The 12,608-nt window shown below is 42.8% G+C and overlaps 1 protein-coding gene across 1 annotated transcript in view; it reads right to left on the bottom strand.

The window, feature by feature from the left end:
• TEX14 (testis expressed 14) overlaps positions 1-12,608 on the bottom strand; it is a 167,127-nt gene that overhangs the window by 28,341 nt on the left and 126,178 nt on the right. The window contains exons 16-21 of the mRNA XM_011953776.1: positions 12,482-12,567; positions 10,713-10,994; positions 8,943-9,043; positions 6,083-6,202; positions 3,800-3,866; positions 1,435-1,516 (exon numbers count right to left, since the gene is read on the bottom strand). Coding sequence (XP_011809166.1) covers positions 1,435-1,516; positions 3,800-3,866; positions 6,083-6,202; positions 8,943-9,043; positions 10,713-10,994; positions 12,482-12,567 — 738 coding nt within the window. The remainder of the gene's footprint in view (positions 1-1,434; positions 1,517-3,799; positions 3,867-6,082; positions 6,203-8,942; positions 9,044-10,712; positions 10,995-12,481; positions 12,568-12,608) is intronic.

Below are 12,608 nucleotides of genomic sequence, written 5' to 3'. Positions count from 1 at the left end.
AAAAAAAAAAAAAAAAAAGAAAGAAAAAAATATTTACTCTCTGAACTTTGCTTTCCTTATTGACAAAATGGAGGCAATAGTATGTGCCTCACAGGGTTGTTATGTGGATTAAATTAGACAATGAAACAGTGCCTGGCATATGCTAGATATTTAGGAAATACTAGCTATAATAATTATAATTAAGGAAATTGAGGCCCAGAGAGAAGAAAATAAATTGAATTATTGTGCCAGATACTTTATATCAATTATGAATTTTTTAATTTAAACTTTTCTTTTGAGGTAATTGTAGATTCACAGGCAAGAAATACACTTTACCGGCTGAATGTGGTGGCTCACGCCTGTAATCCCAACACTGTGGGAGGCCGAGGCAGGTGGATCACCTGATGTCAAGAGTTTGAGGCCAGCCTGGCCAACATGGTGAAACCCCATCTCTACTAAAAATACAAAATTAGCCGGGTGTGGTGGCATGCACCTATAATTCCAGCTACTTGGGAGGCTGAGGCAGGAGAATCGCTTGAACCCGGGAGGTGGAGGTTGCAGTGAGCTGAGATCATGCAACAAGAGTGAAACTTCATCTCAAAAAAAAAAGAAAAATACACTTTACCCACTTTATCCCAATGGTAACATCTTGCAAATCTATAGGACAGTATCACAACCAGGATATTGACACTGATACAGTCAAGGTACAGAACATTTCTACCACCCTCATATTTCTGGTTTAGCTATACTTACTTCCCTCCTTTCCCTACCCCTTCCTTAACCGCTGGCAACCACTCATTTGTTCTTTATTTTTATAATTTTGTCATTTCAAGAATGTTATATTAATGGAATCATACAGTAAATAACTTTTTGGGATTGCTTTTCCTACTCAGCATAATTCTCTGGAAATTTAGCCAAGTAGTTGCATGTATCAATAGTTTATTCCTTTTCACTGCTGAGTAGCACTCAATGGTATGGATGTACCAAAGTCTGCTTAATCATTTACTTGGTGAATGACATCTGGGTTTCCAGTGTGGAGATATTATGGATAAATTTGTTATAAACGTTCCCGTATGTATTTCTGTGTAAATGTAAATTTTCATCTCTCTGGGATAAATGCCCAGGAGTTATATTATTACTTTAAGTTCCTATTGTCAACATTCTCAGTAAGGATTCTTATCCCTACTTCACAGATGGGAAAATAGAATAGAGTGGTTGAGAACCTTGACAAGGTCACATGAACAGAAAGTCAGAGTCAGGATCTAAGTAAAGGTGATGACTCTACCCCTCAAATTCTACTGCACAAGTACTAACAAAGCTAAGCTGCCCAAAGCTAACTTTGATAAGATAGTAGCTAATACATTTGAAGACAAGCAATATATAAACACGGGGCATTATCACCATTTAACACCACATCTGTGAGTCTGAAACCGCATAAGATAAAACAGCCCATACCTTCGTATAGGTTGAAATTGAGACCTGGGCAAAATCTCAGCATTCTTTCCAAGAATTTTTCTCATCTGGAACTTTTCCTCACCTGAAAGCATAAAGTAATTTTTTTTTTAACTGATCTTTGTCAACCCAAATTATTATCATCATTCCCTAGAATGTCCCTTCGTCTGCTCCAGAATTAGAAATAATCTGGATAAACAAAGTGCTGCCCTAATTGGGTTTGGATTGAGTGCTGTAGAAGAGGTTTTTGCTCTGAAAGTTTATTTTCCTTGCTCAGAGCACAGAACTATATTCTGACACTCAGAATACAATCAAGTTATTTACTGGCCTTTCAGTTATAACCACAGTTATTTCTGGAGACAAATGTTGTTTTGTCTTTTTAAGAAGGCAAACTGACCGGGTTCCTGTGAACAGACACCAGGGGGCGTTGAAAACAAGAACTGTTTGTTAACTAAACAGTCGCGAACTATGCCACTTGGCCACCAAACACCACCTAAAGAGTAGGGGCGGGGGTGGAGTCTTGAGTACTGAGGAGCTAATTCAACAGTCTTCTGTTCTCCTTGGCATCAAGTTATTTGAAGTTACTCCTCCCCAATTCTCAGTAAGATGCTTTGCTCCAGGCAGGCGGGGCCAGTATCCATTTTCCTTCCCACCACTGTACTGTCCTAGCTTATAGAGAAGGGGGCAGACGGAGCATCCTTTGCTTTGCAGACCTCCAGGCAGGCAGGGCCAGTATCCATTTTCCTTCCCACCACTGTGCTGTCCTAGTTAATAAAGAAGGGGACAGATGGAGCATCCAGCCCTGTTTCCAAATGCCCATGACTCCCCCACCCCCATCCCATTCCTTAGGTCCAGGTGGTCTGGTAGACACTAAAAAGGCCCACCAGAACAATGCCACCTTTCACAGCTACCAAGTAGCTCTGAAACTCCACCAGTGGAGAGACATTAGGGGTTCCTCTTCCTCTGACCCTCTTTTAAAATGATAAATATCCAGAAAGCATAAACTAATTCCTAATAAGCAACATTTAGAGCTTAGAGACTTTAGAGTCAGACCCTCTCCTTTACTTTACACCAGGCGAAAGTGGGGCCCTGGGGTGAAGTGACTTGCTGAAGTTTATGCAGAAAAAGTCAGTGGCAGAATGGGGCTTGGAACCTAGCACGCTGCATCCTGCACCCCTGTTGTATCCTCTGATGTGGAAGGGGATATACATCAGAGCACTAGATGGAAAAGGGGGTAGAGAGGAGCAGAAAGAAGTGAATGGAGTAGAAATCAGAGACTTTTTCACATACTTTAGATGTCTGTATCAAACTAACTCTGGTTGTCTGACCTGTCTGCCCTAAACTTTTCCATCCCACTCAACTCACCTCCAAATACAAGTTAAGTGGCTACATACAAGGCAGGTCCAAAAAAGAGGCTCTGCAGGAAGACGTGGGTGGCCCAAGGCTCTGGAGACTTTCAATACATATTATGCTGAGACTTTAACTGTTCATCTAAAAGCTTACAGCTTCTTAAAACACTTCCAACTCTGGCAGGGGCCTACACAAGGTTACAGTTGGAAGCTGGAGTATGCAGTGGAGGAAGCGAGTAAGTTCATAACCCCACCTTCTTTGGGTTTACAGGGTTGAGACATGACCATGGATAGTTACACAGGTTGGTAGGTGGATAACTCTAGTTTTAAAATAGATAAGTGCATACCTTAAAAGAACAAGAGTACACAATTCTAAAAATGTAACAAAGCCAATAGTTAACTTATATCTGTCTGGTGACACATCCCTGGCTACGGATCCAAGGCTACCTTCTCACCTAATAGAAAGCCCCTGCTAAGTTATACAGAACCCAAGGCCTCCCAAGTGGTAGATGTTAAGTTGAATCTGCATTGTTAGCTGTTACTAACTCTTTGCTAAGATGCTAAGCAAGCAAAGGAAAATGCTGGTAACACTGCCTTCTGGGGAGAAGAAATACATGGAAACCTAGTTCTAATTTTGTTATGTCAAAAACTAGCTAGGTAGCTTGGGCAAATCCCCCAGGTCAGCTTAGCAAAGATAACTGTGCACTTGCTATGTGGCACACCAAGGAGCCTGAAAGCTTGAGAGACCAAAGGGGGAAAAAGCACTCACTGCAACAACATATGCTATAAAAATGCAAGGGGAGGTATAAATAATACAACACATGGATGTCATGAGGTTGGTGAGGAGCAAGGGATTTGTTCTATTGAGGAGAAATCATTGAACCTTGGTTTTCTCAACCATATAATGAAAGGTTTGGACGAGGCTGTCCCTCAGGATCCCCCCAGCGCTAAACATCTGTGATCCAACAGAAGAAAGTGAAAAAGTGATTCTCAAGGAATCTTCTGTAAGGGCTTATTACCAGAGACTTGAGGTTGGACAAATGCACCTTGTATTCCTTCAAAGTCCTCTTCTATGGGACTCGAGGTCTAAAAATGAACAAAAGAAAGGAGGTTCACTGGAGGCAGACATATTAAAAGGTCAATAATTTCTTGATGTTCTTAAATCTTGAAAATCTTCATAAGATCCCTGCGTCTTTATAGAAAAAGTACAAACTTGCTTCCTAGACATTAAGTACTTATTTGTACCATATGTCCCCTCCTCAGTAAGTCCTTCCTCACCTCCCATTGTGAAGAGGAATTATGTGACTCCCCCACCTTATATCACTATCCCTGTTCATCCCAATCTTCCAACAAAGATGTTTTGGTTCTTGGGAGCTTTATCAAAAGAGCTAAATAAGGTTTAAAAGCTGGCCTGGTATGCGAAATTACTCTGTGAGGTAAGAAGTTGGAACGCTGGTTCCTTTTGGAAGAGGCAGTGACTGGATGGGAGCACAAGGGGTCTTTTGGGGACTAGTAATGTTTCATTTGCTTTTTTTCAAACAAGGTCCTGCTATGTTGCTCAAGCTGTTCTCAAACTCCTGAGCTCAAGCAATACTCCCACCTCAGCCTCCTAAAGTGTTGTGATTATAGACATGAGCCACCACACCAAGCTGAAATTATATATATATATTTTGAGATGGAGACTCACTCTGTCACCCAGGCTGGAGTGCAGTGGCACGATCTCAGCTCACTGCAACCTCTGACCCCCGGGTTCAAGCAATTCTCCTGCCTCAGCCTCCCCCTGAGTAGCTGGGAATACAGGCACCTGCCACTGCACCCAGCTAATTTTTGTACTTTTAGTAGAGATGGGGTTTCACCATCTTGGCCAGGCTGGTCTTGAACTTCTGACCTCATGATCCATCCACCTTGGCCTCCCAAAGTGCTGGGATTACAGGCGTGAGCTATTGTGCCTGGCCTGAAATTATATCTTTGATGCATCCCAGAATTCTTATCAGCAAATACTGTGATTGACACATACAATCCTCCCTTTTTCTCCACCCCACCTTTCATATTGGTAAAAGATCCCAAAAAGGTGCCAGGTTAGCAGGGAGGTAGGGTAGAAAATAAGTAAATAAGAGACTCCAACAAAATTCATTTTAGAAATGAAAATACTCTGTACAGCAGGTTCTTGTAAAAGCTAGGCAGATTCCCAAGAAAACTTGGTATATTGGACAGTCTCATATTTGTTGCTGAACCCTTGCCTCAATCTTGGCTCTCCCATCACTAAAGCTTGTCAGGCTGGAGTTAATTAATTCTGTACATCTGCAGAACACCAGTCTTCCTCAGAGACAGGAATGATAGCCTCGTCCCTTCCCAATAGGAAGAATATATGAATTAGGTAGCATGAATAAAAATGTTTTGATCTAGGCACGGTGGCTCACACCTGTAATCCCAGCATTTTGGGAGGCCAAGGCGGGCGGATCACAAGGTCAGGAGTTCAAGACCAGTCCAACCAACATGGTGAAACCCCATCTCTGCTAAAAATACAAAAATTAGCTGGGTGTGATGGCACACACCTGTAATCCCAGCTACTCAGGAGGCTGAGGCAGGAGAATCGCTTGAACCCAGGAGGCAGAGGTTGCAGTGAGCCAAGATTAGACCACTGCACTCCAGCCTGGATGATGGAGCGAGACTCTGCCTCAAAAAAAAATTTTTTTTTTTTTTTTTTTTTTGAGGCAGAGTCTCGCTCTGTCGCCCGGACTGGAGTGCAGTGGCCGGATCTCAGCTCACTGCAAGCTCTGCCTCCCGGGTTTACGCCATTCTCCTGCCTCAGCCTCCCGAGGAGCTGGGACTACAGGCGCCCGCCACCTCGCCCGGCTAGTTTTTGTATTTTTTTTAGTACAGACAGGGTTTCACCGTGTTAGCCAGGATGGTCTCGATCTTCTGACCTCATGATCTGCCTGTCTCGGCCTCCCAAAGTGCTGGGATTACAGGCTTGAGCCACTGCGCCCGGCCGCTCAAAAAATTTTTTTTAAAAAATAAATGTTTTGAAAAAAAAGTACAAAGTGCTGTATAAATGCAGTAACCAAATTTGGGGAGAAACTGCACATGACCTCCCATTCTCAAAAATAAAAAATCTTTCAGACGTTTTTTCAAAACACATATGAGCGCATAGGTTCATATCACACTCCTGACACCAAAAAAGGTATAAAAAACCCTGGTATACATTATATACTTTGATATGTAAGCTATTTTTCTCAATAAAAGAAATAAGGCAATGGAGAAAGGTGAAAATGTACTTTACCCTGAACTGTGTTTTTTACCTCTAGAGCTAAGTTTTCTTGAGCAGTCGAGGAGTAAAAATATTCATCGTCTGGAGTTAAAAATTCATTTGTTATGTCCTCAGAAGACTCTGGTGAACAAGTTGATTGCATGGACTGATGCTGTTAATAATGTAGGAAATCACTTTTAAGTTGCTGTTCATTGTAACCAAATCCCTTTATAGTTGGATGCAGTGTTAACAACGGGGTTACCTAACACTACCCAGCAGTCAGTGTGACACTCTGAGCTGACTCTCCCTACCTCTTTGTGCATGTGCCTCTGCCTTCCCTTCCTGGTGGGGAAAAGCAGCTGTGAACTGCCTGGAGTAGCATGAAGGAATGCTAATCCTGAGCCTCAGCAGCATCATCTGCAGAATGGGTGGAGATGAGGTGACCTTCCTATTCTAATATTCTAAATAAGGAGAAAGGCCCTAGTCAACTCAAGTTGAGTACTGAATTTAAACACCCTGATCCCTCATAGGCAGAGACATAGCCCATGTGTTGGCATCATCTTACAGATGAAGAGGCTGCGGCTACTCAGAACCTGTGAGTCTCTCGTGTATTATAGGTTAAAGGCAAATGAAGAAGCATTTTAAAAACAGCAATGTACTCTCAATAATAAAAAAAAATAGTAAAAAGCAGCAACTTTCTATTTATTTATTTTTCTGAGACGGAGTCTCGCTCTGTCACTCAGGCTGGAGTGCACAGGCACGATCTCGGCTCACTGCAACCTCCACCTCCCAGGTTCAAGTGATTCTCCTGCTTCAGCCTCCTGGGTAGCTAAGACTACAGGTGTGTGCCACCATGCCTGGCTAATTTTTGTATTTTTAGTAGAGACGGGTTTCACTATGTTAGCCAAGCTGGTCTTGAACTCCTGACTTTGTGATCTGCCTGTCTCAGCCTCCCAAAGTGCTGGGATTACAAGCGTGAGCCACCATGCCCAGCCTGCAAATTTCTGTGCCTTTTTGAGACAGAGTCTTCCTCTGTCACCCAGGCTGGAGTGCAGTGGCATGATCTCGGCTCACTGCAGCCTCCGCCTCTGGAGTTCCAGTGATTCTCCTGCCTCAGCCTGCCAAGTAGCTGGGATTACAGGTGTACGCCAGCACGCCTGGCTACTTTTTGTATTTTTAGTAGAGATGGGGTTTCACCATGTTGGCATGGCTGGTCTCAAACTCCTGATCTCAAATGATCCTCCCACCTCGGCCTCCCAAAGCGCTGGGATTATAGGGGTGAGCCACTGCGACCTGCCTGCAAATTTATTTCTTTAGCATCTCTGTTCCACCCCTTTTTTCCTGCTTATTTTGCAATATTCAGGACCTGATTACCACATGGCCAAACAAACGGCTCACTTCAGTCTTTTTTTTTTTTTGAGACAGGGACTCATTTGGTCACCCAGGCTGGAATATAGTGGCGCAATGACAGCTCGCTGCAGCCTGGAACTCCTAGGCTCAAGTGATCCTCCTGCCTCAGCCTCCCGAGTAGCTGAGACTACAGGTGCACACTATCATGCCTGGCTAATTTTTATTTTATTTTATTTAGACAGGGTCTCACTCTGTCCCCTAGGCTGGAGTGCAGTGGTGTGATCATGGCTCACTGCAGCCTCAACCTCCCCAAGCTCAGGTAATCCTCCCACTTCAGCCTCCCAAGTAGCTGGGACTACAGGCATGCACCTTATCCAACTAACCTTTCTATCTTTGGTAGAGATGGGGTCTCGCCATGTTGCCAAGGCTGGTCTCGAACTCCTGGACTCAAGCAATCTGCCCACCTTGGCCTCCCAAAGTGCTGGGATTACAGGAGTGAGCCACTGTGCTCAGCTGATTTTTACATTTTTTGTAGGCAGGGTCATATTATGGTGCCTAGCCTGGTCTTGACCTCCCAGCTTTAAGCGATCCTCCTGCTTCAGCCTCCCAATGTGCTGGAATTACAGGTGTGAGCCACTACACCCAACCTTCAGTGATCTCTTGGCAGAGATGTTGTGACTAATTTCCTTGGACATGGCTTTTTGCCACACGCTTCCCTTCCTGTGCACTTAACAATTGCTCCTCTTTACGTCTCATCAAACTGAATTTGAGTCCTGGCCTCCTGTAGACATTCCCCACTTTTCTGCCTAGGCCTGCTTCTCCAGCTATGCTTAATATGACTGTTCTTCCAGCCCTCAAGTCAGAGAAAGAATAAGCTGATCTTATGAATGGTTCGTATGCCATGATTAAATATAATAGGTCAAAAGACCTTACATTTTATCACTATGGTATTCATATATTGTATCATTCTCAATTGCTGTCTATATTCTTTAAATGATTGCAATCCCATGTCAATGACAATAAAAAAATTTTGGTTTCTTAGTCTGGCTGCACTATGGCCTAGAGTGTGTTAAAGCCCTGAAGCAAGGCTGTAACTGTAGTGGAAATGCAAACGGATCCTGCTGAGGCGCAGTTGTCAGGCACAAACACATCACTTCACTTCACTGAGTTTGGCCCTTAGAGGATATTCCAGGTGAAGGTACTCTCATAGCAACCCTGCCCTTGCTTTTCCTACTCTTAACTGACCTCAGTCATCTGCTGGGGAAGGAGCTTTGCTCCAGTTTTGTTTACCCAACTATACCAGAAACTCACATGCAAAAGCTGAATCTGACACTTTTCTGTACTCTCCCAATCTCCAGGATACACAATTCACTGAGTTGAACTGACGTTTAAAAAGTATCAGACAGGAGGAAAGATTATTTTATTCATGTCAGTGACATGAAGGCACATGCTCCAGCCAAAAATAACTACTATAGATATTATTTTGGTGTCATAACACATAATTCAGATCTATCTTATTAGATCCTTGGGTTCAACTTGGCTTTCCAGGCAGTATTACTTACACTGTAAGATTTCTCAACAGCCACTAATGCGTCAGAACTTGCTTGAAAGGCTTCACTATACTCTGGTTGCTCCTTTTGTCTGGGAGATGGGTGCCTGATACCTAATGATTGTAACACAGTCAGGGCCAAAGTTATTCAGTGATATTCAGACAACATGGAAGAGCATAAAGGTGGCATGAGAGAAGAGATGAATACATATTCTGCCAAGAGTGGCCATGTCGCATACCTTAGGTTCAGTCCAGAGAGTAGAGACTGTTAGTTTAGCCTGACCCCAAAATGCAGCCCTGGATCATCTGCCCACCCATTCGCGAGTGATGCTTGACAAGAAACAGATTCTAAATACAAATAATACCCAAGTCAATAGATTTTCTGCCTAAGACAAATGACAATTTTAGATGTATCTTTCTTTTTTTTTTTTTTTTGAGACAGAGTCTTGCTCTGTCACCCAGGCTGGAGTGCAGTGGCGCAATCTCCACTCACTGCAAGCTCAGCCTCTCGGGTTCACGACATTCTCCTGTCTCAGCCTCCCGTGTAGCTGGGACTACAGGCACCCGCCACCGTGCCCGGCTAATTTTTTTTTTTTTTTTTTTTTTTGAGACGGAGTCTCGCTCTGTCGCCCAGGCTGGAGTGCAGTGGCCGGATCTCAGCTCACTGCAAGCTCCGCCTCCCGGGTTTACGCCATTCTCCTGCCTCAGCCTCCCGAGTAGCTGGGACTACAGGCGCCCGCCACCTCGCCCAGCTAGTTTTTTTTGTATTTTTTAGTAGAGACGGGGTTTCACAGTGTTAGCCAGGATGGTCTCGATCTCCTGACCCTGTGATCCGCCCGTCTTAGCCTCCCAAAGTGCTGGGATTACAGGCGTGAGCCACCGCGCCTGGCCAGATGCATCTTTCTTTAACTTATAAACAACTGTGAAACAATATCCCATGCCCTGATTGTAAGCAAATTATCAACTGAAAATATATGGCCTTCATTTTTTTTAACCTGTAAATCCATAAACCGATGACAATAAATATCATGTGTCTCTAGGTTCCTCCAACATAGACTCTCTGGAGGGAAAATTTAATGCCAGCTTAGAATACATTCTAAATAAATTCTGAGAGAATTTATTTCCAGCTTAGAATACAATGCAGAGACATAGGCAGTAGGCAGTGGTGGCCCACCTCTATCCCCAGGTAAAGAAGGCTCAATTCCTTGCCAAAACCAGGGTCAGTACGTGATTATTTTACTTCCTTTGGACAAAGGGGCCTGTTTCAGTAATATAAAAACTGATCAGTGTCTGGATCTCTTTGCCTGTGGGAAATGCAATGAGATACAGGGCTATACTGCCTTCCCCTGGAATTCAAGGTTTCCAGAAAAGTAGGAAAGTAGAGAGGACCAAACCAAAAAAATACGCTGGAAGGTTTACTTTTTTGAGAGCTGATAACTTTTTCTTATTTTTATTTTGAGACAGGGTCTCACTGTCACCCAAGCTGGAGTGCAGTGGCGTGATCACAGCTCACTGCAACCTCCGCTCTCAGGTCCAAGTGATCTTCCCACCTCAGCCTCCTGGGTACCTGGAACTACAGGCGTGTGCCACCACGCCCAGCTAATTTTTTTTTTTTTTTTTTTTAGACCAGGTTTCATCATGTTGACCAGGCTGGTCCCAAATTCTTGGGCTCAAGTGATCTGCTCGTCTCACCTCCCAAAGTGCTGGAATTACAGGCTGAGCCACCTCACCCAACTGATACTTGATTGAGTTCACCTATCCTGATTCCCGCAAGTGAACTTACTGGTGAAGCTTCCAGGCCTGGGCTGTCTGTCATGCTGGTCACTGTCACAGTCATTGTTGCCCATGTTGTCAAACTTGGCATTTCCTCTGGGCTCATCATTTTCCCTATGATACTCAATAACTTGCTGCCAATCCGTGTTTTCAGGGCTCCCAATGGGAGGCTGCAGCAGGGCATCGGGCTCATTTTCAGCCTCGCTCTCTAAAGTCAAACTACTCTGAGGATGCCAAGGAGGTACTGTGAGCTGTCCAGTAGCTGCTTTCTCTGCCATTTCTTTCACCTCCACTGGGCACAAGAGAAAGCAGCATTTAAAACATTACTGTAAACACTGGAAACACAGGCTTTCATCTAAAAGAAATACACAATACTATTATAACTCATACTGTAACAATAATTGCCTTTTTACAGTTGTATCATCCTTAGCTTGCCCTGTTTGGCTTGAATGGGAGGTGAGGGGAGAACTGATGACAGAGAGAAGGGAATTTCAGAGAGAAAGTCAATCCTTGTTGTTGACTTCCAGGGTGAAAGGCAGCAAAAAACTTACAGATAGACCCTCTTCCTGTGAAGTTTTAACAGGAAAAATGACATCTAAAGTTCCCAGTGTGTAATAATAGAAAGGATTCTATTTGAGTTTGTCTAGTCTTTCCAGACTACACCGAGCTCATATTTTTGGAGTGCATACATATATGCATGTTTTCATTTCAAAAGTTGTGGAACACTTCTGCTAATGTCACTTACGACTAGTATTAAAAATAGACATTATATCCTTTAAGCCTATAAGAGAACACTGATACAAAGGATAATGCCCACAGGATATGAGAGTGACACTGCGCACTCTCCACTTTAATAATGCTATACAGTAAATATCTATGTAGCAGTTCCTCAAATAATGTCATTTTGTTCAATATTGTTTCATTGTAACTCTGATGAGAAAAAAAAAAAAAATTCCCAGCTGAGGCCACTGTCTGTGTGGCACCTGAGTATTCTCCCTATATCTGCATGAGTTTTTTCCAGGTAGTCCAGTTTCCTCCCACATCCCAAAGATGTGCACATTAGGTGAACTAGTGTGTCGAAATGGCCCCAGTCTGTGTGAGTGGGAGTGTGTGAGTACAGTCTGCAATGGAATGGTGTCTGTCTAGGGCTGGTTCCCTCCTTGTACCCTGAGTTGCCAGGATAGGTTCCAGCCACCTGTGACCCTGAACTAGAATAAATGGGTAATTACTTATCTTACCTGTTTTTATTAATCTCTCTTAAATGTGTACATAGCTCACATTTATTTCAATGTTTAATATTAGAAGTGTTCTGGTCTTTATTTAGAAGTATGGTGATGTATTTGTGACCAGAAATATGCTGTATGAACTTAACTCTTGTTTATATCAATTAGCCCATGGTAAATTTGGTTTTGTTATACATCATTTTGCTTAAACTTGTAGTTTGCTTAAAGTCATTGTTGTTTCCTATTAACAGCATTAAGTGAGGACTTACTGTATTGTGTACTGTTTTATTACATTTCTTATACAATATACATTTATATAATAGGAATATTTCCTATAAAGTCTAGAAATTTAAAAAAAAAAGCATTTCCCTTCTGAAGTCTATAGTCAGAAGGGCCCTGCTTTTAAAATGAAATATAATAAAAGAAAAAAAATTCAGAAGGACATTGCTACGGTTCTAAATGTGCAACACAGGTTGTATACTTAGAAATATCAACCACATTAGAAATATACTTTAAATTTCATTTTGTCTAACAAAACCCATGACTTTATACTCACTTTTCCATTTTAAGTGTACCTCTCCATCAACTTTATTTCTGGACTCTGCATTATAGATTTCAGAAGAAACAGGATCCACACTCATCCTGAATTGCATGGGTTTTTTGGAGGTAGGGGGAACAGGGTG

The sequence above is a fragment of the Colobus angolensis genome, unplaced genomic scaffold (genome assembly GCF_000951035.1).
Source record: "Colobus angolensis palliatus isolate OR3802 unplaced genomic scaffold, Cang.pa_1.0 Scaffold37, whole genome shotgun sequence".
NCBI classification, from domain to species: domain Eukaryota; kingdom Metazoa; phylum Chordata; class Mammalia; order Primates; family Cercopithecidae; genus Colobus; species Colobus angolensis.
Note: the sequence above shows the minus strand (reverse complement) of the source record. Positions and strands in the feature narration are given on the sequence as shown.